The sequence below is a fragment of the Dipodomys spectabilis genome, unplaced genomic scaffold, assembly GCF_019054845.1.
Source record: "Dipodomys spectabilis isolate Male_0828 unplaced genomic scaffold, ASM1905484v1 ptg000438l, whole genome shotgun sequence".
In the NCBI taxonomy this organism is placed as follows: domain Eukaryota; kingdom Metazoa; phylum Chordata; class Mammalia; order Rodentia; family Heteromyidae; genus Dipodomys; species Dipodomys spectabilis.
In genome coordinates, this window is record NW_024871115.1 from 671,139 (window position 1) to 698,932 (window position 27,794).

Below are 27,794 nucleotides of genomic sequence, written 5' to 3' on the forward strand. Positions count from 1 at the left end.
AGAAAAGCATATTTTCATGTTTATTCACTATATTCTTTATCACACTATTTTGGTGTGTATAGATGGGTGTGTTTATGTGTGCATGTGCTTGTGTGTATGTATTGTATGCAGCCCAGAGCTACAACTCTGGAATGTGAGCATGCCTGAACTCTTGGAGATGGAATCAAAGTCTTAAGGCATGAAACTTCAAGAATGTCCAAGCATACTTCCAACATTTAAAGCTTAAACAGCTTGGCCCCATCTTGTCTGTGGCATATACAAGTATGTAATATAATCTTCTGAAGGGGAAGGGAGGGACTGGGGTTTGAATGTTTGCTACTCAAGAAGCTGAGATCTGAGGATTGCAGTTCAAAGACGGACTGGGCAGGAAAGGCCGTAAGATTCTTTTTTTTTTTTTTGGTCCGGTCATGGGGACTGAACTCTGGGCTTGGGCGCTGTCCCTTAGCTCTTCAGCTCAAGGCTAGCGCTCTACCACTTGAGCCACAGCGCCACTTCCAGCTTTTTTCTTTTTGCTTATGTAGTGCTGAGGAATCGAACCCAGGGCCTCATGTATGCAAGGCAAGCGCTCTACCACTGAGCCACCTTCCCAGCCCCCCATAAGACTCTTATCTACAATAAATCACCAGAAAACCAGAAGTGGTGCTGTGGCTCAAATTGTAGAATGCTCGCCTTGAGCTGAAGAGCTGAGGGACAGCGCCCACACCCAGAGTTCAAGCCCCACGACCAAAAAAAAGAAGGAAGAAGAAAGAGAGAGAAAGAGAGAGAGGGAAAGAGACTCAACAATTTTGCCAGGCTGGCCTCAAACTGGGGAGGCTGAGGGCTGGAATCAGGGGCGGTAGCAACATGAAATTTAAGATCTCAATTATTTTTTTAATTTATTATTTTTTGCAGAACTGAGGACAGAGCCTGGAAAGTGCTTTCCCAAAGGCTAACTGTCCAACCCCTCATCTTGGAACTGTTTTTAAGTGCACAGATCAGTAGCATTCAATATTCAAATTGTTGTGTACCATCGCTATTCATTTCCAAAACCCTTTTGGTCTTGCAAAACTGAAACTCCACACCCATTACATAGTGCCTCACCATTTCCCCTTCACCCAACCTAATAAACTGACAAGAGCATTTAAAACCTACCATTCTACCTTCAGTCTCTAGAATGTAAGTGAAGTGACTCAGCACGGTCACTCTGCTCTCTCCAGTGCTGTTTGTAAGTGACTCAGCACGGTCACTCTGCTCTCTCCAGTGCTGTTTGTAAGTGAAGTGACTCAGCACGGTCACTCTGCTCTCTCCAGTGCTGTTTGTAAGTGACTCAGCACGGTCACTCTGCTCTCTCCAGTGCTGTTTGTAAGTGACTCAGCACGGTCACTCTGCTCTCTCCAGTGCTGTTTGTAAGTGACTCAGCACGGTCACTCTGCTCTCTCCAGTGCCATCTGTAAGTGAAGTGACTCAGCACGGTCACTCTGCTCTCTCCAGTGCTGTCTGTAAGTGAAGCGACTAAGTACAGTCACTCTGCTCTCTCCAGTGCTGTTTGTAAGTGACTCAGCACGGTCACTCTGCTCTCTCTGGTGCTGTTTACAAGTGACTCAGCACGGTCACACTGCTCTCTCCAGTGCTGTTTACAAGTGACTCAGCACGGTCACTCTGCTCTCTCCAGTGCTGTTTGTAAGTGAAGTGACTCAGTAGTCAAGATCATCATGGCTTAATGATTCAGAAGCACCCAAAGAAGACATACTGTCAACAGCAGTACAAGGAGATGTGGCTCACTGGCAAAGCACAGAGCTTGGGGTCCATCTCATCACTACCAAAAATCCCCACTAGCATTGTAATGCTTACATCACAATGTCTGTATCACTCAACTGTCTTCAGTCTTATTACACGGGTACTATATCATCTCACACACCTTGAGATAATGCAGAATAATAAGATTACCTTGAGAGCTGGGCACCAGTGGCTCAAGCCTGTAATCCTAGCTACTGAGGAGGCTGAGATCTGAGGATCACGGTTCAAAGCCAGCCCGGGCAGGAAAAACTGTGAGACTCCTATCTCCAATAAACCACCAGAAAACCAGAAGTGGCGCTGTAGCTCAAGTGGTAGAGCGCTCGCCTTGAGCTGAAGAGCTAAGGGACAGCGCCCAAGCCCAGAGTTCAGACCCCACGACCAACAAAAAAAAAAAAACTTTGAGAGATCATTCACATAACTTTTATTAAGTATCTTGCTCTAGTCTCTGCTGTACTATTGTTAATCTTCCTGTGCCTGTTTATAAACTGTACCATACACAAATTGAGGGAGAAGAGAAAACAAATACAATCACTATAGTCCATGTACATTGTACATTATGCAAAAACTGAACAATGTAACGATGGTAGGGCTGAGAGTGGGAAAAGGGTAAGAACAGTGGAAGGGGTGATATTGCTCAAGAAGCATTTACTCATAACCTGACTTGTGGAACTGGGACCTCTTTAGAGAACTACTTAGCTTCTTTTTTAAAATGTACCATAGGGATGCATTATAAGAAAAATATGTATATGGAATTCATTACTATACTATTTCAAGCATAGCAATGAATGACTATTCAGTAATGACCATTGAGAAATGCTCTTTGAAGATAATTCCTGTGAGGACTACATACACTATAGTCGCTAGATCCAGTATGCTGTAACTATCTCAATGCCACACCTTTCAGCCACGTGAGTTTACTCCATGGACACCAGAGTAACTGCTGATAGGAAGACTTACTTATGCTACTCTGCCTTTTCTTTCTGCAGACCCTACAGCTTCTTTGACCCTTTTTTCTTTCCATATTACCTCCTTTTCATTGAATGTTTCAGTGAGATATTGTTACCCCATTCTTAGGGGCTCTCGCTGATTTTCCCACCATGTCCTCACCAAAACTCGCAACAACCAGGGACCAGCGACTCATAGAGGCTGACGTTCGGAGGTTTGCGATTTGAGGTCAGCCCTAGCAGAAAAGTTCACAAAATAAATTTTGATTACATAACTTTACAACTAATGGTTAAATTAACTTTAACCTTCTAATGTACTAAGCTGTACAGACATCAGCGTGTTGGTTGGTAGTCAGGAAATGTCAACTGACCAGTAAATGTGAGTGATGAATGAAGACGTAAGACTTCAAACTAGGTACACTTCTTCATAGGTCTCCTCCACTCCCCCCCCAAAAAAAAATCCTACCAGGTGCTGGTAGATTACACCTGTAATTCAAGCTACTCAGAGAGGATCTCAGTTTGAAGCCAGCACCTGCAGAAACATCCACGAGACTCTGGTCTCCAATTTACTGCCAAAAAGCCAGAAGTGGAGCTGTGGCTCAAGAGGTAGAATGCTCATTCAGAACAAAATAAAAAAAGCTCAGAGACAGCACTCAAGCCTGGCACACTGACCATGTACACCTATCTGGGCATTAATGACTTCCTTTACTGACTGTCAGATGGACTTTCCCAGCTCACTGGCCCCTACTTCAGAAGACAGTTGCACAGCCCATCTGTTCTTGACACAGACTGAGGCGTCTAATCCCTCCAGCGGTGTCCGCACCGGGCACTGCAGCACTTGTAGAAGGTAGTCATTGGCTCGTCTGCAGAGCGAGTCTGAAGCTGCATGAAGTAAGCACGGGGATGTTCGCATTTGGGACACGGCTCTGGCAATAAAAACAACACAAATAAAACAAAAACCATGTGATCCATTACACCAAAACATTGCTTGTGATGAAAACAAGTCCACCATGGCCATAATCCTAGCTAAGACCTGGAGGATCTTGGTTCAAAGCCACCCCAAGCAAAAATGCCTTCAAGACTCTATCTGAGAAAATACCAGACTACAGACATGGTTTAAGTGGTGGAGCACCATGGGCTGGGAAGGTGGCTCAGTGGTAGAGTGCTTGCCTAGCATGCATGAAGCCCTGGGTTCTATTCCTCAGTACCACATACACACAAAAAGCCAGAAGTGGTGCTCTAGCTCAAGTGGTAAAGTGCTAGCCTTGAGCAAAAACAAGACAGTGCTCAGGTCCTGAGTTCAAGACCCAGGACCAGAAAAAAAAAAAGTGATGGAGCATCATCTGTGAGCAAGAAAACAGAGTAAGAGTGGGAGGCCCAAAGCAGAAGGCCCAGTATCAGCTCAGAAAACTCACTGAAGGCAATAAAGGCATGGTCTTCTTCCATAATCTGGTCTCTCTTTTTAATGGTAACTTTACAAACAGCAGCATTGTTTCCATAGCGCAGTAACACCGAGGGAAACATGGAGACCTTGGAAACACTCCCCTTCCCCTCTGACCTTGAAAACACTCTTCTCTCCCACTTTCCACCTTTCTTTTCAAATCTCATTAAAGTCTGCTTGAAGCATAACACCAAAGGCAAATACCTTAGTCCACTTTGTGCTACTATGAAAACAAAAACAAAAAAATAAAAACACTTGAAAGCCGGGCATTGGTGGCTCACGCCTGTAATCCTAGCTACTCAGGAGGCTAAGATCTGAGGATTGCAGTTCAAAGCCAGCCTGGGCAGGAAAGTCTATAAGACTCTTATCTCCAATAAACTGCCAGAAAACCACTCAGAAGTGGCGCTGTGGCTCAAGTGGTAGAGCACTGGCCTTGAGCTGAAGAGCTGAGGGACAGCGTCCAGGCCCCAAGTTCAAGCCCCACAACCGACAAAAAACAAAAAACCTTCATACTGCGTGAGAAAAGGTAATAATAGTTAAAAGCTGGGTCCTGATGGCTTATGCCTGCAATCCTAGTTACTCAGAAGACAGAGATGGATGATCAAGGTTTGAAGTCAACCCAAGCAGAATTGTTCAACCAGCAAAACGATGGACTGGAAGCACAGCTCAAGAGACAGTACCAAAAGAAAGCCAAATGAGCGCAAGGCCCTAAGTTCAAGTCCCACTGACACACACACAACCAGGGCAAAGGAGTGGGTGAGAGAGGGGTTACCCAGGTGCGGGGCGCCCGTCTACCCACGCAAGCCTGAGCTGGGGCGCAGCACTGCCGTAACAGACCCGCCGCCCCGAGCTGGAGCGCAGCGCTGCCGTAACAGACCCGCCGCCCTGAGCTGGAGCGCAGCCCTGCCATAACAGAGGAGGAAGCCCGGCCTCACCCGCCGCCCTGAGCTGGAGCGCAGCGCTGCCGTAACAGACCCGCCGCCCCGAGCTGGAGCGCAGCACTGCCGTAACAGACCCGCCGCCCCGAGCTGGAGCGCAGCGCTGGCAGCGCTGCCGTAACAGAGGAGGAAGCCCGGCCTCACCCGCGGCTCCTCAGGGCTCCCTTCCCTCCAACTGCACCTGGAGAGGCCAGAGGCGCGCCCGGGAGCGCCGGCGGGCTCGGGACCGGTGCGGAGCATCGCTCATCGCGTGGCCGCCAGCCGAGCCCCGCTCCGGCCGGCCCAGTGTGGGCCGTGGAGCCCACGCGAGCCCCGCTCCGCGCCGGACGCCACCGAGACTGACACGGGCCCAGCACTGCTTCCATAACCAACTCTGAACAGCAAACCCCGGCCCGGGCTCGGACACGGTCCGGCCGGCCGAGCCCTGACCCGGCCCTCACCGGCGGTGGAGTCCACGTTCTCCCAGGCAGCGGCTCCCCCGAGGACGTCATCTACTTCCTTCAGCTTCGGGTACTTCCGGTTTGTGACCTGACAACAGAGACGCCTTCAGAACCAACGTGGGCAAACGCCCCCATCAGGACGCCCTTCAGCAAGGCCCCAATGGGGTGGACTCCAGTTCCTGACGGCGCGGCTCGCGCCCCGCACCCCGCGGTTCAAAGCCAGCCCGGTAACGTAACCACTAGAAGACCGGAAGTGACGCTGTGGCTGAAAATGGCGGAGCGCTCGCCCGGAGCAGCTCCAGGCCCCGAGTTCAAGCCCCGCGACCGACCGAAAAGCAAAACACAAAGACCCACCTTGCGGGTGATATTGTGTACGTAGGGACAAGTGTTGCAGGCGAAGCGGTGGCAACGCTGTCCCTCCTCCACGATCAGCCCGTTCCCGCAGCCGGGGCAGAAGAGCAACATCACCTCAGCCCTGCCGCGCGGACCGCACCGGCGCGCCAGCCCCGCCGCTCGCCGGACGCACGCGCCCAGCGGGCCCAGCACGACGCGCTTCCCATTGGTCGGCCTCTCCCATGGGTCGGCCCTCCTATTTCTGATTGGTCACCACAACAGCTTCTTCCCCTCAGCCTTCCAATTAGTATCAACCAATCATGACGCAACCCTGCGGCAGGCGCCTCATTGGTCAGTCGGCGGGCTCCAGGCTGGCCTGCCTCGCCGGGACGTGCGCAGTACGTACGCGGTGCTGCGCGTGCGCGCTGCGCGTTCCCTGTGGGCCGGCTCTCTCGCTGGGGCCCGGACCCCAGGCGCGCAGCCCTGGCGGAGGCGCAGGCGCAGGCGGAGGCCGGGCTGGAGGAGCAGGAGGAGGACGAGGAGGAGGCGCTGCCGCACTCGGAGGCCGTGGACGTGTTCCAGGAGGGCCTCGCCATGGTGGTGCAGGACCCGCTGCTCTGCGACCTTCCCATCCAGGTGCGCGGCGGCCGCCGCCGGGCCGGGCCTCGCGGCTGCGCGGCCGCCTCCGCGGGGGCGGCTGCCTTTGGACTCGGGGCCCGGGCGCTTCCCTGAGCTTCCTGTGCTCAAGGCTGGCGCTCTCCCACTCGGGCCACGGCGCCACTTCCGGCTTTTTCTGCTTATGTGGTGCTGAGGACTCGAACCCAGGGCCTCACGCCTGCGAGGCGGGCGCTGTACCGCCGACCACCTTCCCGCCCGACTTCTGCTTTCTGAAAATGCTTTTTTACCGACGTGCACGTGCCGGCGCCGTGGCTCGCGCCCGGGCCCCAGCTGCGCAGGACTGGGATCTGAGGATCGCGGCTCACAGCCAGCCCTGAACCACCAGAAAACAGAAGCGAGGCTGTGCCTCCAAGTCAGAGAGCTAGCCTTGAGCCAGAAAAGTTCAGGGACAGTCTCCAGGCCCTGAGTTCAAGCCCACAGCTGACCAGAAGTAAAAAAGGACTATCATGACCAGTTTTTGGTGTCTAGTCAGCCTCACTGCCAGGCCCAAAGTCCCAATTCAGCCCCATTCTCGGTGGTGGTGGTCGGTTGAACTCTGGCCCTGGCGCTGTCCCTGAGCTCTTCAGCTCAAGGCTAGTGCTCTCCCACTGGAGCCACAGCGCCACTCCCCAGCCCCATTCTTTTGTGGGTCCATCCCTGCTATTTCTTTGTCCCTCTCCCCACAGCCTCTGTCCACTTTGGACATTATATATAAATGTGGGTAGGATGAAAGACTACAGTGCTGGAAAACTGGGAAAGCCCCTTCACACCCTTCATAATACAGGGCGCTTCTTTTGAAGCATTGTCAGCTTACTTCTCTTTCGGGCGATAAAAACACTTCCCACCTCTACTTCTGGTCTTTTCTAGGTTACTTTGGAAGAGATCAATTCCCAGATAGCACTGGAATATGGCCAAGCAATGACTGTCCGAGTTTGCAAGATGGATGGAGAAGTAATGCGTGAGTGCTATCCTCCTTCCTTGAGGCCTGAGATGTTAGCAGAGCTAATCTTGAGAAACTTGGAGGGCATGCCCAGGAGCACTAAGACATCCACAAAGCTGCCCTGCCCAACAGAGCAGAGCCAGCAAGTTCTAGGTTCTGTTCCCGCCCCCTGGTGCGCTGGCTGTGGATTCCTACAGGGTTTTTCTCCCCCCTGTGTCCACGGTTGCAGCGGTGGTGGTAGTGCAGAACGCCACAGTCTTGGACCTGAAGAAGGCCATCCAGAGATATGTGCGGCTCAAGCAGGAGCGTGAGGGGGGCATTCAGCACATCAGCTGGTAGGTGGAGCAGCAGCTTCTTCACTGTAACCATTCCCAGGGCTGGTATGGGAAAACAGCAGCTTTCAGCTTCCAGTGTTCATACCCTGGTTCTGCTACAACAGTGACTGCAGTGTGGAATCCTGGGGAGTGAGGGTGATCTTCCCTGGGTGTCACCTCAGGGCCTTATGTGACCAGAAGTGGCTTCTCTCGTTATGGATGGTACGCCTGTCAGCGCCACTTCTTCCCCTCACCTGGGTGCTGTCAGCCCTGGGTCTCCAATTGGATCAAGTGTCCTGTAGCTGAGTCTCAGAACTATCAACTAGTTTATTAGTAAGGTGCATTTGGCCCAGCTACCCCAAACACCAGCTTCTAGCTGCCTCATGCCTGGGGTGCAGGGGAAAAGCCCAGGAGGGGGATACAGCTGTCCTAGGTGCAGAGGGTTGTGTACCTCAAGCCCTTGTGGTCCTAGATGTTCAGCTCACCTTGCTCAAGGATAGCATGTGGTTCAACTCTTGTTGCAGGTCATATGTGTGGAGAACATACCATCTGACCTCTGCAGGAGAGAAGCTCACAGAGGACAGGAAGAAACTCCGAGAGTAAGTTTAGCCCATGTCCCCAGTCATAGGGAGGCATCTGATCTATTACCCTCCAGTGCCCCCGACTTCTGCCAGAGAACAGTAACAGGAGGGTCCCAAGCTGGACTGACCCTCCCATAAGGAACTTCTTGAAGGCCCTCTCCACTGGAGTGATAGTCAGACAAGCAGCTCCACGGGCCCTACTTGTACTCAGCAGCAGAAGCCCAGGGCTACGGTGCCTCAAAGAAGGAAGGTAGAGCAGTTGTGGAGCGAAAGGCTGCTCTGGTAGCGCAGTGTGGTGCACACTACACCACACAGCGTGCCACACCACTTCGTAGACGCTCATCTTCACTTGTTTTCTTTGTCTCTCACAGACACCACTTTCCTTCTCTTTCAGTTATGGCATCCGGAATCGGGATGAAGTTTCCTTCATCAAAAAGCTTAGGCAAAAGTGATCCTCCTGGGACATCTGTACTAACCGGTGGCCGGGCCTCTCCCAGCGGGAGGAGCTCCTGTCACTGTCCTCACCAAAAGAATTTTTTTTTTCGGGCGGTTATAGGGCCTGAACTCTGGGCCTGGGCGCTGTCCCTCAGCTCTTCAGCTCAAGGCTAGCGCTCTACCACTTAAGCCACAGTGTTACTTCTGGCCTTTTCTGCTTATGTGGCGCAGAGGAATGAAACGTAGGGCCTCATGCATGCAAGGCAAGCACTCTACCACCCAGCCACCTTCCCAGCCCCCTCACCAAAAGAATATTTGGCTGGCTGCATCCCTGGGGTACCACTCAGCACTTGACCCCTGAGACACTCAGGACTAGCACAGTGTCAGCCTCTGTCCCTTCCCTTCCTAGGGACTTGGACTAAGCCTGCCCTCTCCCTGGGCCCTCAAAAATCCGATCTCACATGGCTAGAGCCCTCCCTGGCCTTATGTACAGAATAACCCTATTTGCTTTACATCTGGAAGAATCAAGGCCACAGTAGCCTGTGTGGGAGGGCTGGATTTGCTCTAGGCAAGAGGTCAGCACAGATAGCTGTTGAAAAGGAGTGCTGAAGTCCAAGATACCACATCTGAGCTGGTGGCCACAGCCCTGGCTTCCTCAGCAAAGAATAAAAGCCAAGCTGGTGTGCTTGTGGAGACACCAGGAACTGTATCTCATCCTTGTGGCAGGTGTGGGCTAGGAGGCAGCAGGGGGTGGCGGTGGGGTGTGGAGAAATGTGACGGCACACACCCCTAGGTCTGTGTCCCAGCCCTGACCACCGGTCCCTCTGAGGCCTTGGAGCAAGGTGTGCCACCTAGCTGAGGGAATTCCCTGGGAGATGAAAGAAGCATGGCTGCATTTAATGCCTACTTCCCTGAGGTACATGTTGGAGGCTGGGACCCTGAAGGGCTTCCTACCACAGTCCCCAGCCAGAGACCAGGAAGGAGACAACAACCCTGGTTGTTAGTGGCAGCTAAAACGCTCCCGGTCCATTTATTGGCCACATGAGGTGGTCGTCGAAGGACTAGTTAGAAGTTTGTCATGGGAACTATTGTAATAAATGCCCAGCAATATAAGTGGTTAGACAGACGTGAACAAGGCAGGAGAGGTCTGTGTTCAGGAAGTGCACAGAGCAGGCTGCTCTGTGAAGTGAGCGGTGTGGCCTTGGGCCCATGGCTGCTCAGTGGAGCTGAGCGTCCAGCTCATACTTCTCACAGAATTTGTCCGTGAAGGGGATGCAGGTGAGGAACTCACACCACTCACAGCGGACGGGGTAGAAGTAGAAGAGGACCACCAGGCCAGCCAGCAGGCCCAGGAACACTGCTTGAAAGATGATGATTTGGCAGCGCTTTCGGTACAGGTCGAACTTGCCGAAACTGATGTATGGCAGGAAGGCAAAGGAAAGGAAGAGGCCACTGATGAAGCCTGAGATGTGGGCAAAGTTGTCGATCCAAGGCAGCAGCCCGAAAGCGAAGAGGAAGAGCACCACAGCCAGCAGCTTAAAGAAGGCACGCCACGGTCGCGCCAAGATCTGCCAACTCTGGAAGAGCTCCACGAAGAGGCAGGCCAGGATTCCAAACTGGGAGCCGGCCGGGCCCACCTGGGAGCAGTGGGATTGACTGTGACTAAGGAGGGTTGTTGATCTGCCTACCCTGCCTCAAGACCTAGAGCACACGGGACTGAGGAGCCACATGGAGAAGCTCCCTGATCCTGGGGCGGCAGCCTCACCTCTGCCCGGTACGGCAGGAAGATGGCACTAGCCAGGTTTCCAGTGATACCGCTCAGCAAGTAGATGATGGCTATGCGGTGCCAGCCTGCCAGCTTCTCCAGGTCACGCAGGACCGTCATCTGGAAGCAGACAGACACCAAGCAATGCAGGACCCTGTGGAGGAGACAAGTAAAAGGTGACCTCACCACCTCCAGGAGGAGGGTTGTGCCTGGGGCACTCCGACCACCCGCCAGGACCACATATAACTTGCCCAGCGTGCAGGAAGAGAGAGAGCCACAGGCGGTAGAACTGATCGGGCACCTCCGGGTTGAGGAAGGGAAGGAGGCCACACACATCATCCATGCAGTGGACCTGCAGAGTGGTTCATCAGCACCTGCGGGAGGTGAGAGACGTGCACACCCACACGCACACACCCCCTCAAGGCCTACCTGAGAGCAGAGTGTGGCCTCCTCATGGAAATAGCCCCTCATGAAGTCACAGTACTCACGGGAGGTGATCTCACACCTGGAGAGTCAGGCTAGGGTTTGGATGTGCTACCGAGTCCAGGGACAGGCACTGTCCACACCGCCCAGGCTTCTGCTGAACACCCACATGCCTGTCCTGGCCCTCTGGGTTTCCCAGACCTTGGGAAGGGGGGGATGGCCGCTCCGTGGCAGTGCTCAACCCTGGGCCAGCCGCATGGGCACACCTACCTGCCCTTGGTGCCAATGCAGCAGGGCCGGCCGGTTATGGCGCAGTCCATGTGTGGGTGGTTGGTGTGGTTCCCAGCACTGTTTTTGGTGCAAATCTGGATCACAAATGGGAGCAACTGGGGTCAGGGCCTCTCCCTGCCTTTGGCCATACATCCCATTCAGTGCCAAGGCAAACAAGAAAACCCACAGGGTAGGAAATAGGCTTCCTTGAGTTCAGGCATACTGTTGCACCCTAAGACTAAGCTAGCCCATGTGCCAAACTAGAATATTTAGCCTCTTCCCCCTGCCATGTCTCCACCTAGTTCCTTGCTCGGGGAGGGAGATGTTGCTGAGTAGGCTGGGCCAAGGGCAGGGACACAGCCTCTGAACGCATGAGGCGGTCCCTTCCAGTGGGAGTCTGGTATCAATGGTGGGCGTAGTCACCCCCACCCCAACATGACAAGTGTGACTCCCTGGCAGCCGCTGCCCCAGCTCACCGGCCACTTGGTGATGTCTTCTGGCCACTCATGTGGGTCCTCGGAGGAGGGCTCGTCACACACCCTGCATGCACCCAGATACTGTCAACCTCCTCCATCCCCAGCATTGACGCCCTCCTGCCCAAGCCAACAACAGGGAACACCCTACCCCTCACAGGCAGATAGGAAGGCGGGTGACAGGCCAGCCAGCAGGACTGACCTGGGGTCCTGGTGGCAGACAGAGCCAAACAGCCTCTTGTGGCCAGCAAGGTCTGGAGCACTGGGATGGATGGGCCACTTCACCCACACTGCCAGAGTGGACTGGGGACACAGGACCAGCCTCTGGTCAGAGCAGACCCTTGCCCACTCTGAGCCATGTGGTGAGGAGTCAGGAAATCAAAAGCAAAGCCACCGAGCCCCACTTCACCCTGTGAGCTCCTACCACAGCCACACAGAGCACATAGGGAGGGATTCTGAGAGCAAGCAACAGCAGAACTCCTAGGTAAGTCTCCTGACTTGAGCCACTGGTATTAACGATGGCACCTCCAGGTAGTGCATGACCAGATCAAGAAGTCAGGTGGTAATCTGTCCAGGACTGGGGGAGCACCGAGGTCGGGGTTGAGAAGGCAAAGTGACAGAGCCTAGAGCTTGTTGAAGCCACAAACCAGCCGCCACAGAAAAGGAGACTTCCAAGAGGCTGAGGCGGGGTGGGGGGCCCTCACCGAGCACTCCTCCTCGGAGGTCTGCACGCAACCAGACCTATCGTTGCGCACACAGCAGGCTGAGTGCTTCTCCCGCTCCCGGGCCGCGTGGATGAAGCTGTGGACCTGCGGGTCCTGGCGCATGCAGGGAGAAAACTTGGCGCCCAGGTGGATGAGGGCCTCCTGTGGTGAAGACAGCAGCTGTGGCCCCAGGCTCCTGCCCGCTAGCTCGCTCCTATGCCCCCCCCCACCCTGCCTTACCGAGCTGGGGCCAATCCAGAAGTTCTCCTGCTGCACATGCTTGACGTTCTCATAGACGCCACGGTTCCGGAGCACCTGGCGGCCAGGGACAGAGTTCCCACCAGACTTGAGGCCCTCTCCTCCCAGAGGGCGCCCAGAGCTAGGGTTCCAACCATCCCAGCCTGGGAAGAGGGCCGAGGCTCACCGAGTCCACTGTCTCATGCTGCGAGAAGCCCACCGGCGCAATGCCGTAGATGCACACAGCTAGGATGGTGACCAGTGAGTGGACGAAGGTAAGCCAGTAGGTGAAGAAGGGCCTGTGGGGCACAGGGTCAGTAGGGCACACCCCTAGCCGGAGCCCCAGTCCTGCCCATGAGCCTCCCCTGTACACCCAGGCTCTGCCCAAGAGGCAGTGCGTTTTCCCGGCCTACCTGTGGTCATCCATGTCCTCGATCTGGCGCTTGACGTAGCTGTCGATGCGCTTGCGGTAGGTGCGGTTGGTGAGCCGCCCCACCATGCCCAGCCCGTAGGGCCGCTTCTCCCTGGCGAAGAGCTTGTGCACAGGCACGGCAATGCGCTGGCCCCTCCTGGGCCCTGCAGGGCTCACTACCTCCTGCCGAAGCCTCACCCTGGGCTGTGTGGCCAGGGCGCCACCCTCTTTCTGCTTCCGCCAGCCTCGCTCCAGGGGCCTGGAGAAAACCAGCAGCCTCGTTCACCTCCTGCTCAGACCCCACCCACTTGGCGCAGTCCCCTCTGCGTGGAATCAGGGTCCTGCTCCCTGCTATGAAAGCATAGGGCAAACTGCTCAGCCTCAGCCTCTTCCTGCTGGTAAAGAGGCAGCCATCCCCCACTTCAGGATGGCAGGAAAGGAGCTAGGACCCACTAGAGGTTCCACACCTCTGCATTAATGAGGTCAGCCCCTTCTCCCCACTGAAGATGCCCAGTCCTTGGGCTACAGGCGTGTCCCAGGTGGGCAGTCCAGGCTGGAATCATGCATAACCCTGGGTCCTCCACACACAGTGCCCAGACCAGTTTCCCAGGCAATTGGGCCATGAATGTGGAGTGTCTCTCCCAACAGTCACAGGGATCCTAATGGGACAAAAATTCGCCTTCTAAGCTAGGCACCAGTGGCTCACGCCTGTCGTCCTAGCTACTCAGGAGGCTGAGATCTGAGGATCTTGGTCTGAAGCCAGCCCAGTCAGGAAAACCTGTGACTCTTCTCTCCAATGAACCACCAGAAAACCAGAAGTGGTGCCATGGCTCAAAGTAGTAGAGCGCTCGCCTTGAGCAAAAGAGCTCAGGACAGCACCCAGACCACAAGTTCAAGCCCCAAGACTGACTTTTTTGTTGTTGTTGGTTGTGGGGTTTGAACTCTGGGCCTGGGCGCTGTCCCTGCACTCTTCAGCTTGAGGTGAGTGCTCTACCGCTTGAGCTACAGCACCATTTCCGGTTTTCTAGTGGCTTATTGGAGATAAGAGTCTCATGGACTTTTCTGCCTGGGCTGGCTTTGAACCGTGATCCTCAGATCTCGGCCTCCTCAGTAGCTAGGATGACAGGTGTGAGCCACCGGCGCCTGGCTTTTTTTGTCTTCAAGGTTCTCCTGGAGCCATCGCCAGCCTGCTGCACTTACAGCATCAAATGGCTCCGCTCAAGCTCAGTGCGACCCAGAGCCCCACCGGTGAGTTCTGCCTGCTCCGAGACTTTCTCCCAGTCCTGGAGCGCCGCCTCTGAAGGGGACTCAAACACCTCATCCGGGTAGGTGGACAGCTCCTCATGAAGGACACCTTCCTGAGCAAACACAGGCAGTTAGGGTGGACCCAGGGACGCGGCAGGCGAGGGGGCCACCAGCAAGTCTTACCCGGGCAAAGAAGGATGTGTCCAGCTCCTCGGGGAAGTCTGCCGTGTCCTCCTCCAGGAAGCTGGCCGGAGTGAAGCTGCGACGCTGGGCCCGGCGCAGGGTGCCCTCCCTAACCGCTCGACCCTGGGGGCGAGGACACTGCCATAGGACCCAGCAGCTGCCCCTGCCCCGGCTCCATCCTCGGCCCCCACCAACCTTCACCAGTGCCGCCGCTGCCCGGAAGCTCATCTTGGCCACGGACTCACGCTTGCGCCGCCGAGGAAACCGGTTGAAACCTGAGCGGGAACTGGAGAAGGAGCAGAGGGAGGCAGCTCCAGGGGTGATGGGGGTGTGGGGGACACTCGGGCCATCGGCAGCATCGTCCGCCAGGCGGAAGGCCCGGCCCCGGGCCAGAGGGTCGATGATCTGGTGCAGGCCAGGGGAGAGGACAGGTCAGTGCGGCGCCTCGGGGAGGCTGGCCCCCTCTCACCCTCACGGCCCTGACAGCTGCCTGGGACCACGGCTCGCCCGGAGCGCTGCCAAGGGGCCTTCTCCCCTCCCCCACCCCTCCCCCTGCTCTGCTGGTCTAGGTGAGATGTTCTACCCAGCTCACCCTGGTACAGACCAGCAACCTTCTCCCTCTCGGTTCCTCTCCTGGAGTGGACCTTCCTTCCTTCCCAACAATCCCCACACCACACAGGGCCCCTCTCCCACCCAAGGGGCTGGGATGAAAAGCGATGGGGCACCAGGAGCAAGCACACCTTCTGCATGCCCAGCTGGCATGGGCCCACATACAGTGGGGGTGGGGTCTCCGTGCTGGCCAGCGACACATTGTCCTGGCTGGGCAAGTCCAGCTCCCGGAGGACCTGGGGCTTCAGCCTGCCGTACCGCTGGCTGCAGTGGCGGATGCTCTTGCGCTGCCACTTCTGGGTGCTGTCGCTGTCCTTGCTCACTCCAAACCAGTCAGCTGTGCCCCTGACAAGGCAGGGACTTGGCAAGGGGCCCTTGCACCCCCTCCTCCTCGGCATGGGCCTCAGAGCCCAGCCTCCTGGGCAGCATGCCCCACTCCAGGGCCCCGTTCAAGCTAGGACCAGAGTCCACAGAGAGGGCACAGTTACAAAGACAAGTGGAGTCCAGCCCTAACCACCCCTGGCTCACTCTGATTCCTACCAGATCACCCTACCGCCTTGCCCAGTGGCATTCCACAGCAGCCCTCATCCCTCCCTGAGTCCAGAGAGAGAACTCAGCCGGACGGCAGCCACAGCCAAGGACGGCACAGAGCACAGAGCACGGGAGCTGCTGACTCAGGCAGGCTGCCCAGTCTTTGGACATGCAAACAAAAAGACTGCCATCATCTACCATCAGGAGCCCCAGGAAATGGCAGCCATTCATGCTGCATAGCATGCACGTGCCAGTGAACACCAACGCACTCATGATCTGCCTAAGGTACCTGAGCAGGGACCAAGAGAGAGACTGGCGCTGTGTGGGAACCCTGTGGGCAGCCCGGGGGCCCAGGAGGGGCAGAGTGTGGACACGCCCAAAGCGCACCTGTCGGCTGTGGGGGGCCAGAGCATTAGTGTTGGGGAGACAGGCAGAGGCGGCAGAGAGCGGTCTCAAGCACAGGGAGATGGAGGGGAAACCTGAGACGAGGGCGCCCGAGCCACCCCAGCCCCAATGCCCAAAGGAACCTGCCCCGCCCTCTGCCCCGGAGCGGCCAGGGCTGTGGTACCTGCGGATGGTCTGTGTGATGGATGTCTGCCGCTGCAGCGCAGGCCGCCGCGGCTCAGGGTAGAGTGCGGGGGCGGGGGCCGTCTCGGCTGGCATACTCACACTCCGCAGGAAAACCTGGCGCCGGAGGGGCTAGGCGATGAGACCGCAGTGAGGAGCCGGGGCAGGGCTAACCCTCGGCCCCTGTCAGCCAGCGCCGGAGCAGGCAGCCTACCTGCAGGAGGCCAGGCTCCTCTGCCGCCAGGGGCACCACAGCCGGGATGTCCAGCCTGAGCCAGGGGGGCTTCTTGCGCTGCAGGCTGCTTGTGCCGTCCCTCCGGGCCTCGCTCATGGTTCCAGGAGGAGAAGGCCTGGCGAGGAGAGGGGAGTGCTGTGCCAGGCAGGCCTGGGGACGGGACACACCACACAGTAACAACAACCCTGGCGAGCCTGGAGCTGTGACAGGCCCAGGCAGTGGAGAGGCGCGGTGGTGAACCCGACAGAGCACCGGCCTGCTCTGTGCGACCTCAGCCTCCTCGGATCCCTTCTCAGACAAGCAGCCTTGGTGTTCCAAGGAGACAGTCACTAAGGAAAAACTGCAAATGCTCAGCATGCTTGATTCATTTTTCCCACACCACCACCCAGCCCCACTAAGGACATGCCACCTTCAACAGATCTCCAGTTGCTGTCAGGCACAGGTGGCTGACACCTACGATTCTAGGGTACCTGAGAAGCTGAGATAGAGTGAACCATAGTTCAAAGCCAGCTAGGCAAAAAAGTTCACAAGACCTCTTCTCAACCAAATGTTGGGTGAGTCTTCCTAGCTATGTATGAAGTATTAAATAGGCAGGTGGCCTCATGGGCAGGGTTTCAGACCAAGGCTGAAGTAGAGCAGGTGGAGCTGCCAGATGGGAAGAAGAGAAGAAAGGTCCTGGTGCTCCCCTCACATGGAGGCCCCAAGATAAGGTTGCGAGATAAAGGCAAGGTAAAATCCCTCCCTCCTAAGAAGCCAAAACCCCAGGTAAACAAGAGGAAGCAAGAGAAGCAGCAGTTGTCTTCCATGCAGGTATCTAGGAAAAAGGCTAAGGGAAATAAGGCAGAAACTCACTTCAACCAATTAGTTGAACAGTACAAGCAGAAATTGTTGGGACCTTCTAAAGGAGCACCTCTAGCAAAGAGGAGCAAATGGTTTGATAGTTGATGATACTAGAAGACTGGGTAAGAAGCCCAGTGTGCATTTCCTCCTGATGTTAGCCCACCCCCGTGTCTCACTGAGAGAAGCAAGGTCCCAGATGGCACCCTCTCTGCAGGCTTTGTGGGCTGTGCACACCTGAACTTTGGTCTCTCCTTGGTGTGTGGTTGATTAGCCACAAAGACAAATCCAGAAAAATCTTGCATATTACCCGATTATTGTATGAAGTTGTGTAAATGATTGCTGCCTATTTTTACTCTGCTTCTCCAATGGAATTAAGTGTAAAAAGCATTCTGACTTTTTAAGATGTATATTTTATTAAGTGTCCTCTAAGTGAAAAAATAAATAAATAAATAAATAGGCAGGTGGAGGTCCAGGAACCCACCCAGGGAAGAAGCAGCATCCTGCCTCAAAATACCCAGTGTAAAAAAAGACTAGAGGCACGCATCCACAGTAGAGCACCCACCTAGCAGCCCAAGGCCAAGTTCAAGCCCAGGGGCACAACCCCCAAAAAATTTCACTTTATCACTTAAACACATAAACTTGTATTTGTGTATGTGTGTGTGAGAGACAGACAGACAGCGTATGTGTGTCCTAGGGCTTAAACTCAGGGCCTGGGCACGGTCCCTGAGCTTTTTTGCTTAAGGCTAGTGCTCTAACACTTGAGCCACAGCTCCACTTCTGGCTTTTGGGGTGTTCACTGGATAAAATTCCACAGGGCTGGGAAGATGCTTAATGGGAGCGTGCGTGAGTAGCATGCATGAAGCCCTAGGTTCAATCCTTCAGTACTACATACGCAGAAAATGCCAGACATGGAGCTGTGGCGCAAGTGATAGAGTGCTAGCCTTGAGCAAAAGAATCTCAGAGATAGTGCCCAGGCCCTGAGTTCAAGCCCCAGGACTGTCTAGAAGGGAAAAAAACAAAAACAAACAGAATTCCACAGCTTTTCCTGCCTAGGCTGGCTTTAAACCATGATCCTTAGATCTCAGCCTCCTAAGTATCTAGGATTATATGAGCCACTGGCACCTGGCAGCACATTCAGTTTTACCTTGCTTTTTAGGTACTATTTGCTTTTTTTTTTTTTTGGAATGGGAGGTAGTTATTTGGAGTTAAGAGTCTCGTGGGCTTTCCTGCCTGGGCTGGCTTCAAACTGTGATCCTCAGATCTGTTTCCTGAGTAACCAGGATTATAGTTGTGATGCACCAGTGCCCAGCTATATGTTTAGGAGACATATATTCACAAAATTAAGGGTGGGAAATTCTGCAGAGCACACAGTCATTTAAACACAACAGACAGTAACAAGAGACAGAGCTTCTGTGCATCAGCTGAGCTATGTAATATACACATTGATAAATTGATTTTGAAATTTTTTGTTTGTCTGTTGTTAGTCTTGGGGCTTGAACTTAAAGCCTGGGCTCTATACCTGAGCTTTATTGGTAAAGGTTAGGGCTCTACCACTTCGAGCCACAATACTACTTCCAGTTTTCTGGTGGTTAACTGGAGATAGGAATCTCACAGCTTTAGTCCTCAGATCTCAGCCTCCTGAGCAGCTAGGATTACAGGCGTGAGCCACCAGCACCGGGCAACCCAAGGAAGTTTTGAACACATACCACCAATATACCTGGATGAGAACCAAGCTCCTACCCTCCTGGTCCTTAAGAGGGGACATTTACAGTTTATGTAACACTAACCCTCTCAGTAAATGTACACACAGGCTCTATGTGGTAGGGAAAATAACCCAGCAGGTTAGAGTTGCTTGGTGGGGTCTAGTGAGGCCCCTGTGACATATCAGCTGGGCTGTGGGGCCAGGGACAAGGACCAGGCCTGGGGGGGGGCTTGAGGCTCCAGCCTATCCACATCCATCTCGCCTCTCACCACCAGGTGGCAGCATGCACCAGAAGTGGCAGCAAGGCTACTCAAGCAGATGGGAGCGTGCGGGCACCCTGAACACCAGAGACCAGGTCCAGGGAAAGACCCAGCGCCCTGGCTTCCTGGGGCCCCTTACAAGGGTGCTCTTGGCACATCTGCATGCGCCCCTTCCAGGGGCCCGAGATAGATGCAAGGTTGGAAGACCCTCTGCACACAGACATGGGTGGAGGTGGGGTTTTATGAAGTAAGACTTGGAAGGTAGAAAGCACAAAATTTGTCTCCTCAACATGTGACACCCAACAGCTCTGCTACAGGGTGTATACCAGGCATCGATGCACCAGACATGGCTTCCACTTGGGAGTTTCTCTCTTGTCAGTCGTGGAACTTGAACTCAGGGCCTGGGCTCTGTTCAAGGCTAGAGCTCAACCACCTGAGCAACAGCTCCACTTCTGTTTTTTTCTGTGTATGTGGTGCTGAGGAACTTAACCCAGGGCTTCGTGCCTGCTAGGCGAGCGCTCTACCACTGAGCCACCTTCCCAGCTTCTCCATCCTCCCCTTCTCCCCCCCCCCCCCCGCCCCGCCCCCAGCTCTTTTTGCTCAAGGCCAGCGCTCTACCACTTTGAGCCACAGCGCCACTTCTGGTTTTCTGGTGGTTAACTGGAGATAAGAGTCTCAAGGACTTTCCTGCCCAGGCTGGCTTTGAACTGTGATCCTCAGATCTCAGCCTCCTGAGTAGCTAGGATTACAGGCCTGAGTCAACAGTGCCTGGCAGGAGTTTCTCTTCATTGCTTTAGAGGAAACAGAAGTACACACACACACACACACACACACACACACACACACACACACACACACACTTACATTATACAAATGCAGAAAGTGAGGGGCTGGGGCTGGGAAGGTGGCTCAGTGGTAGAGTGCTTGCCTAGCATGCATGAAGCCCTGGGTTCAATTCCTCAGCACCACATACACAGAAAAAGCTGGAAGTGGTGCTGTGGCTCAAGTGGTAGAGTGCTCACCTTGAGCTAAAGAAGCTCAGGGACAACACCCAGGCCCTGAGTTCAAGACCCAGGACTGGCAAAGAAAGAAAGAGAGAGAGGCCTGAAGAACAGAGTAATATAACTACACAAGCCCAAGAGGTACTCCAGGGGCCTATTGGGCCTACATTGACCAGAGAAGGCCCACAGCACCGTGCTAGACTTGACTGACCAGGAACAGCTGTGGATGCTGCTCACAGCTCCTTCTGGCCTACAGTGACCAGGACATGGGAGACAATCCTTCAGACATTTATGCCTGACTCTAACTCTGACCTAGCTCCAATCCCTTCTCTGAGCTATGCCCCGCTTACAGCAGCTAGGAAGTAGAGCTGAAGGGAACTCCTAGGTGTGGTGGCCAAGGGTCCCTCCCTGCATTCACACGGCCTCTCTCAGGGCCATGGGTCAGGCAATTTGCTTCACAGAGCTCCTGGCTACCGTGTTGGGAGGATGAACTGTCAGGAAGGCATCCTGACTGCAAAGTGAGTGAGGCAAGGTCTCAATGGAAACTGAACCATTCCAGGCTGGAACACTGTGCACCATACACCCAGCCCAGACTCCTAGGAGAGTCCATCCAGCCCACCCCGCCAGCCAGGGACCCTGCGATCGCCATACAGTCACCTGCCAGTTAGTGAGCGGAGTCAAGAGCCACTGCTAGGTCTGAATCTGACCCAGTCCTAGGTATAAGGGTCAGGGAGAACCTGCTGAACCTCCCAGGAAGCCAGGCCAGACCTGCCGGAGGGACCAGGCAGTCAGCTGACCAAGGACAGCCATGTCCACAGAGACAAGTAGGCCAGGACAGACAGGACAGAGGCCCCAGCACTCCAAGAGGGACAGAAGCTACTCTGCCTTCCATCCACCAAGAGGGGAGACTGGCTGGTCTTTCTACCCATCAGCCACATGGCCTGGCTAGACTCCATCTCCAGTGCTGTTAATAAGCCTGTTATGTGGCCCAGACAGGAACAGGGTCAGGCATGGACAGAACAGCAGAGCCTGCTGGGAAGGTACAGGTGAGCGGTGGTGACCAGCAGGGGTACAAGCAGCTCTGCAAACGGATACACACACCCCGATCCTCACCTGTCTGCACAGCCGGTGCCCTCCTCCCCCCAGCCCTGCCCTGGCCGTCTCCCCGTTTCCTGTGTGATGGAGGGCCTGCTCTTCAGTCACGCTGCCCCACCCAGCAGGCCCTTGCCGGCAGAGGGGCGGAGGGCAGTCCCCAGACACAGTGGCAATGGTGGTTATTGAAGCAGATGACCCTCAGCTGGACCTTCAAGGGGTCCCTGTCCGGCACAAAGGAGAGCACGAACAGCTCCCAAAGCGGGGAGAAGTGCAGAGCGCTGTGCAGTGAGGCCAGCCCTACCCTCAGCCCCGCCAGCCCCTCCTCCTGGGGTAGAGGAAGGAGGGTACAAGAGAACCCACATTGCTCTAGGTCTAAAAGCAAGGCAAGGACACCCATCCGCCCCGCAGAGCGGTGACTCCGGCCTGTTCCGTCACTGCGCACTCTGCTCCTTATGTGAGCCTCAAGTTGGCTGGATTCACAAAGCGTGGGGGAGGGGCAGGCCCAGGCCAGGGGCAGCACCGTCTGCCCACAGTAGCTCAGTGTCCAGGCGCACAGTGGGCTCTTGTTCCCCAACAGCCCCAGGGACTCTTCCACTCTGGGGCTCCACAGTACAGAGGAGGGCCCGTGGAGGGCCTGTCCGCCTGGGGTCACACAGCGCGAGTCACTCCAGCCGCTCGGAGACGCCCACAGGGACATGTAGCACGATGAGGTCTGCGGGGCAGGCCTAAGGATGAGCCTGAGTCAGGGGCCACCGGGAACAGCGGTGCCTTCCACGCGCTCCACGCAGCTCAGAGGACGGAGGGCAAGGACAGTCAGGGTGCCCAGGCTCTGCTTGTTGGAATCTACTCTGGAGACTAGCGGGAAGTGGGAGCCACTGTGACTGTCACAGCCGATGCATTTCCTGGGGATACAGGAGTCCTGCTGACTCTCGTTCTGTGGTACAATGTCTGAGGGCTCGCTGGCCATCACTGGTGCATCAAGGAAGGGAGCAAGCGGGGAAAGCCAGGCCAAAATGCTATACCCATAATCGATCTGTCTCCACCCCTAACTCTGGACAGGCCGTGGTTTTTTGTGTGAAGGATCACAGGTGATGACAGTGCCTGGCAGATAGTAGGTGTTCATGAAGTGACGGCTGGCTCAACACAGGCATGTAGGAGCTCTGAGGGCTGCAGGAGGAAGCCGGGGTGAGAGGGCCTCACTGTGGAACACTTCAGAGGTGTGGGGTTCAGTAACAGGCAGCCACGCCAGGCACCAGTGGCTCACACATACGTGAGGATCTCCACTCAAAGCCAGCCCATGAGACTCTTATCTCCAATGAACCACCAAGAGGCCAGACATGGAGATGTGGCTCCAGTGGTAGCATGCTAGCCTTGAGCTAAAACAGCTTGGGAACAGTGTGCAGGCCCTGAGTTCAAGCCCCAGGTCTGTCACCAAAAAAAAAAAAAAAAAGAGGAAGGGGCCGCTAAGAAGCACTGGGAGCTGGCGGGGAAGGACGTCCCTAGGCCACCCACGCTCTGCTCTGCTCTGCTCTACCCCACTCGCCCTGGCTCAGACCCTGTTTTCTCTTCCAACCTGGTGTTCAGCCTCAGTCCTCCCTAGGCGAGATCACAGCTCTGGAGCCTGGATTCCAGTTCTTCACCACATACTACTGTAGTAAAGCAAACGTTTCCTAGCTTCTCTGTCTCCTTACACCATCTCCAAGCATCACCATGTGGAGACTCCCTTTGCAATCCACAAAGCACTCTAGTCCTCACAGTCTTTTTCTGTGGAAGAACCAAGTTTCCACATGCAACAGGGCAGCCTGATAGCAAGCCAGCGGCCTCCACAGCACCTTCTCCTCAGATCTCCCCCCTCCCCCCCATGGCCCTGTCACCTGACATGCTGGAGAGCATGGAGAGCAGCAGCCACAGCGGGCTTTCGGCTGTGGTCTGGGAGATGTGGCGGAGGCTGTGACACTCCGGGCCCTGACATAGAAGGTAGACTACAGGACGGACAGAGGGGTTAGCCATGGAGGGCATTGTCCTGTGGTCCAGCCATGGAGGGCATTATCCCATGATCCAGCTATGGAGGGTATTATCCCATGATCCAGCTATGGAGGGTATTATCCCGTGATCCAGCCATGGAGGGCATTATCCCGTGCTCCAGCCATGGAGGACATTATCCTGTGGTCAATCCATGGAGGGCATTATCCCTTGGTCCAGCCATGGAGGGGATTATCCAGTGGTCCAGCCATGGAGGGCATTATCCCATGGTCTAGCCATGGAAGGCATTATCCTGTGGTCCAGCCAGCCATGGAGGGCATTATCCCGTGGTCCAGTCATGGAGGACATTATCCCGTGGTCTAGCCATGGAGGGCATTATCCTGTGGTCCAGCCAGCCATGGAGGGCATTATCCCGTGGTCCAGCCAGCTATGGAGGGCATTATCCCATGGTCCAGCCATGGAGGACATTATCCCGTGGTCCAGCCAGCCATGGAGGGCATTATCCCGTGGTCCAGCCAGCCATGGAGAGCATTATCCCGTGGTCCAGCCAGCCATGGAGAGCATTATCCCGTGGTCCAGCCAGCCATGGAGGGCATTATCCCGTGGTCCAGCCAGCTATGGAGGGCATTATCCCATGGTCCAGCCATGGAGGACATTATCCCGTGGTCCAGTCAACCATGGAGAGCATTATCCCGTGGTCCAGCCAGCCATGGAGGGCATTATCCCATGGTCCACCAGCCATGGAGGGCTTTATCCCGTGGTCCAGCCAGCCATGGAGGGCATTATCCCGTGGTCCAGCCATGGAGGGCATTATCCTGTGGTACAGCCATGGAAGGCATTATCCCGTGGTCCAGCCATGGAGAGCATTATTCCGTGGTCCAGCCAGCCATGGAGGGCTTTATCCCGTGGTCCAGCCAGCCATGGAGGGCTTTATCCCGTGGTCCAGCCAGCCATGGAGGGCTTTATCCCGTGGTCCAGCCAGCCATGGAGGGCATTATCCCGTGGTCCAGCCATGGAGAGCATTATCCCGTGGTCCAGCCATGGAGGGGATTATCCAGTGGTCCAGCCAGCCATGGAGGGCATTATCCCATGGTCCAGCCATGGAGAGCATTATCCCATGGTCCAGCCATGGAGGGCATTATCCCATGGTCCAGCCATGGAGGGCATTATCCCATGGTCCAGCCAGCCATGGAGGCATTATCCCATGGTCCAGCCATGGAGGGCATTATCCCATGGTCCAGCCAGCCATGGAGGCATTATCCCATGGTCCAGCCATGGAGGGCATTATCTCATGGTCCAGCCATGGAGGGCATTATCCCATGGTCCAGCCAGCCATGGAGGCATTATCCCATGGTCCAGCCATGGAGGGCATTATCACATGGTCCAGCCATGGAGGCATTATCCTGTGGTCCAGCCATGGAGGGCATTATCCCATGGTCCAGCCAGCTATGGAGGCATTATCCCGTGGTCCAGCCATGGAGGAGATTATCCAGTGGTCCAGCCAGCCATGGAGGGCATTATCCCATGGTTCAGCCAACCATGGAGGCATTATCCCATGGTCCAGCCATGGAGGGCATTATCCTGTGGTCCAGCCATGGAGGGGATTATCCCGTGGTTCAGCCAGCTATGGAAGGCATTATCCCGTAGTCCAGTCAGCACCCATGGTCCAGGGGTGGCTGATGGCCAGAGTCAAAGCTCCCAACAAAGTCTGGACTGACAAGAGACACACCTGAGTGAGTCAAGGCTCAGAGAGGTGAGGGGCCATCCAGACACCAGAGCCAGAAGAGGTAAGAATGGGACTCAGCTGTATCATTTCCTGGGTGTGAACCACCTGCTAAGCTGGATACTTGTGCAGCCCAGCCAGGCACTGGGAGTTAAGCGGCCGCATGCTCCCCTGGAGGGCAGGGACATCCACACATCTGTGTGTGATAACAGCAGATGAGCAACCCAGTCTCAGGTCAGCTCACAGACGTGCCCTAACCATCCCACAAACTGCTTCCTGCTACCCAGTAACACTTCCTGGAAGCAGAATCAGACTGACATCTCCTGAAGGGGAAACGGAGTCAGCAAAAATGGCTTCATCATCAGGAACCTGGCACACCTCTCTCAAACCTGATTCTAGGGCAGGCCTGGTGTTACAAGCCTGCAATCCCAGCACTCAGGAGGCTAAGGAGGGAGGATCATGAGTCCCAGGACAGCCTGAGCTACATAGCAAAACACTGTCTAAAACAAACAAGAGTCCTAACTAACCCCACTGGTCTGCCTTACCCATGGGAGAAGAGAGGTCCTTCATGTCTGTCTTATCCTAACTACTCAGGAGGCTGAGATCTGAGGATTGAGGTTCAAAGCCAGCCAGGAAAGGAAAGTCCATGAGACTCTTATGTCCAATGAAGCACTAGAAAACCACAAGTGGTGCTGTGGCTCAAGTGGTAGAGCGCTCACCTTGAGCTGAAGAGCTGAGGGACAGCGCCCAAGCCCAGAGTTCAAGCCCCATGACTGACAAAGGGAGGGAGGGAGGGAGGGAGGGAGGGATACTGAAACTCAGGCCAGCCACTGCCTGAGGTCAGTGAACCTCAAGGGACTGGACACCACAGCCAGGTGGGCAGGGCTGTAGGTCCAGCAGGAGCTGAGGCAGGAAGGGCCGGTCTGCCACTGGCTGTAGAGCACCTGGGCCTCAGCTCTGGGCTGTCAAGGACCCCCAGCATCCTGGGCAACCTTCTTAGAAGCATCTCAGCTCAGACAGGCAGGAGGCACTCATAAAGACAACACAGAAGACACGCAGAAGCAAGGGTTCTGTGCGGGGGAAGGAAGTAACCCCTCAGAGACGTTGAGGTGGGACGGGTCCTTCCATCAGGGTCCCGAGAAACAGCTGCAGCCAGAAAGGTCCTAGGGGAGGACCATCAAAAGCAAGGTCCTAGGGAAGGACCATCAAAAGCAAGGGGGCTGGGGTTCCTCTGAGTCAGATCCTCCAGAAAGCCACGGCATCAGGAAGGGACAGGCAGGGCCTCCGAGCACGGGAGCTGACAGCCCACGGAGCGGAGCGGTGCACAGGGCCTGGGAAGGAGCCCAAGGAAGCTGCCTTCCATCCGGACCCGCACACCCCCGGGTCCCCACTCCACGCTGGGAGGAGGCCCAGCTTGCCAAGACCCCAGTGCCCAGGGCTCAGCACCAGGGGCCCCTCCAGCCGGACAGCTGCTGGAGGAGCTGGCTCATGGGCGGGGAGGACCCGGCCGGGAGCGGGGAGGACCCGGCCGGGAGCGGGGAGGACCCGGCCGGGAGCGGGGAGGACGCGGCCGGGAGTGGGGAGGACCCGGCCGGGAGTGGGGAGGACGCAGCCGGGAGTGGGGAGGACCCGGCCGGGAGTGGGGAGGACGCAGCCGGGAGTGGGGAGGATGCAGCCGGGAGTGGGGAGGACCCGGCCGGGAGTGGGGAGGACCCGGCCGGGAGTGGGGAGGACCCGGCCGGGAGCGAGGAGGACCCGGCCGGGAGCGGGGAGGACCCGGGCGGGAGTGGGGAGGACGCGGCCGGGAGTGGGGAGGACCCGGCCGGGAGCGGGGAGGACCCGGCCGGGAGCGGGGAGGACGCGGCCGGGAGCGGGGAGGACGCAGCCGGGAGCGGGGAGGACGCAGCCGGGAGCGGGGAGGACGCGGCCGGGAGTGGGGAGGACCCGGCCGGGAGTGGGGAGGACCCGGCCGGGAGTGGGGAGGACGCGGCCGGGAGCGGGGAGGACGCGGCCGGGAGTGGGGAGGACGCGGCCGGGAGTGGGGAGGACGCAGCCGGGAGTGGGGAGGACCCGGCCGGGAGTGGGGAGGACCCGGCCGGGAGTGGGGAGGACCCGGCCGGGAGTGGGGAGGACGCAGCCGGGAGTGGGGAGGACGCAGCCGGGAGTGGGGAGGACCCGGCCGGGAGTGGGGAGGACGCAGCCGGGAGTGGGGAGGACGCGGGCGGGAGCGGGGAGGACCCGGCCGGGAGCGGGGAGGACGCAGCCCAAGGCCGGGCTTCCCCGGGCTGAACCTGAAAAGCCAGTTTCATCCCGAATCTTCTCCCACCCCAGCTGTCCGGCGGCGCGGGCCTGAGACAGCTACAGAGGACACACAGACAGACAGACAGCCGACAGACACACACACGCCCCGCCGCTGGCTGGAAGAAGCGCGTCCAGCACGGGGCTGGCGCCTCCGGACGCAGGCCTCACCACCGCGACAGACAGACAGACAGACGCACGCGCACGCACGCGCAGCGCCGCCGCCGGCCCCGGGCCTCGCGCAGGGCGGAGCCGACGGTGCGGACGGCGGCCGGGGCCCGGGCGGCCGGGGAGGCCCCGCGGGGCCCCGACGCCGGCCCCTCCGGGCGCCCGCGGGCCGGAAACCCCCCAACCAAGTCGGCGCCCGGAGCCCGCCCGCCCGCGCACTCACCGCCGCCGCCGCGGGCTTCGAGGCGTCCGGAGGCTGCGGGGCCGCCGA

At 56.5% G+C, this 27,794-nt stretch overlaps 3 protein-coding genes and 1 long non-coding RNA gene across 6 annotated transcripts; 2 read left to right on the forward strand and 2 right to left on the reverse strand.

The window, feature by feature from the left end:
- Positions 1–3,303: 3,303 nt before the first annotated feature.
- Polr3k (RNA polymerase III subunit K) lies at positions 3,304–22,814 on the reverse strand. 2 transcript variants are annotated; one of them, XM_042668483.1, is made up of 5 exons: positions 22,809–22,814; positions 21,877–21,883; positions 5,894–6,007; positions 5,540–5,627; positions 3,304–3,646 (listed from the first exon to the last, which is right to left on the reverse strand). In XM_042668483.1, exons 3-5 carry the CDS (start codon positions 6,002–6,004, stop codon positions 3,519–3,521), a joined length of 327 nt encoding a protein of 108 aa, XP_042524417.1. In that variant the 5' UTR covers positions 6,005–6,007; positions 21,877–21,883; positions 22,809–22,814; the 3' UTR covers positions 3,304–3,518. The 2 variants fall into 2 exon arrangements, with proteins under 2 accessions (XP_042524417.1, XP_042524418.1); XM_042668484.1 differs by lacking the exons at positions 21,877–21,883; positions 22,809–22,814 and adding an exon at positions 22,035–22,038.
- Positions 6,319–8,958, forward strand: Snrnp25 (small nuclear ribonucleoprotein U11/U12 subunit 25). The gene is made up of 5 exons (XM_042668485.1): positions 6,319–6,508; positions 7,397–7,487; positions 7,699–7,804; positions 8,308–8,382; positions 8,759–8,958. Exons 1-5 carry the CDS (start codon positions 6,467–6,469, stop codon positions 8,814–8,816), a joined length of 372 nt encoding a protein of 123 aa, XP_042524419.1. The 5' UTR covers positions 6,319–6,466; the 3' UTR covers positions 8,817–8,958.
- Rhbdf1 (rhomboid 5 homolog 1) lies at positions 9,796–27,794 on the reverse strand. Of its 2 annotated transcripts, XM_042668482.1 has the most exons (18): positions 27,747–27,794; positions 16,433–16,568; positions 16,220–16,350; positions 15,252–15,465; positions 14,707–14,916; positions 14,512–14,634; positions 14,284–14,441; positions 13,085–13,342; positions 12,859–12,970; positions 12,675–12,749; positions 12,435–12,596; positions 11,933–12,033; positions 11,734–11,797; positions 11,258–11,352; positions 10,994–11,069; positions 10,816–10,916; positions 10,565–10,718; positions 9,796–10,436 (listed from the first exon to the last, which is right to left on the reverse strand). In XM_042668482.1, exons 2-18 carry the CDS (start codon positions 16,547–16,549, stop codon positions 10,017–10,019), a joined length of 2,571 nt encoding a protein of 856 aa, XP_042524416.1. In that variant the 5' UTR covers positions 16,550–16,568; positions 27,747–27,794; the 3' UTR covers positions 9,796–10,016. The 2 variants fall into 2 exon arrangements, with proteins under 2 accessions (XP_042524416.1, XP_042524415.1); XM_042668481.1 differs by lacking the exon at positions 27,747–27,794 and having other exon boundaries at positions 16,433–16,810.
- Positions 17,356–17,722, forward strand: LOC122097906. Its single transcript, XR_006145608.1, has 2 exons — positions 17,356–17,446; positions 17,483–17,722. It is a non-coding gene; the product is annotated as an uncharacterized LOC122097906 (long non-coding RNA).

Coding starts and splice junctions, on each gene's coding strand:
- Polr3k (XM_042668483.1), bottom strand. CDS start 6,004: ATGTTGCTCTTCTGCCCCGGCTGCGGGAACGGGCTGATCGTGGAGGAG. Junction 5,628..5,893: donor TACACAATATCACCCGCAAG/GTGGGTCTTTGT, acceptor CTCTGTTGTCAG/GTCACAAACCGGAAGTACCC. Junction 3,647..5,539: donor GAACGTGGACTCCACCGCCG/GTGAGGGCCGGG, acceptor TTTTATTGCCAG/AGCCGTGTCCCAAATGCGAA.
- Snrnp25 (XM_042668485.1), top strand. CDS start 6,467: ATGGTGGTGCAGGACCCGCTGCTCTGCGACCTTCCCATCCAG. Junction 7,488..7,698: donor GATGGATGGAGAAGTAATGC/GTGAGTGCTATC, acceptor CCACGGTTGCAG/CGGTGGTGGTAGTGCAGAAC. Junction 8,383..8,758: donor GACAGGAAGAAACTCCGAGA/GTAAGTTTAGCC, acceptor CTTCTCTTTCAG/TTATGGCATCCGGAATCGGG.
- Rhbdf1 (XM_042668481.1), bottom strand. CDS start 16,810: ATGCTGAGCATTTGCAGTTTTTCCTTAGTGACTGTCTCCTTGGAACAC. Junction 11,353..11,733: donor AAGACATCACCAAGTGGCCG/GTGAGCTGGGGC, acceptor TTTGTGATCCAG/ATTTGCACCAAAAACAGTGC. Junction 11,070..11,257: donor TGCATTGGCACCAAGGGCAG/GTAGGTGTGCCC, acceptor CTGACTCTCCAG/GTGTGAGATCACCTCCCGTG.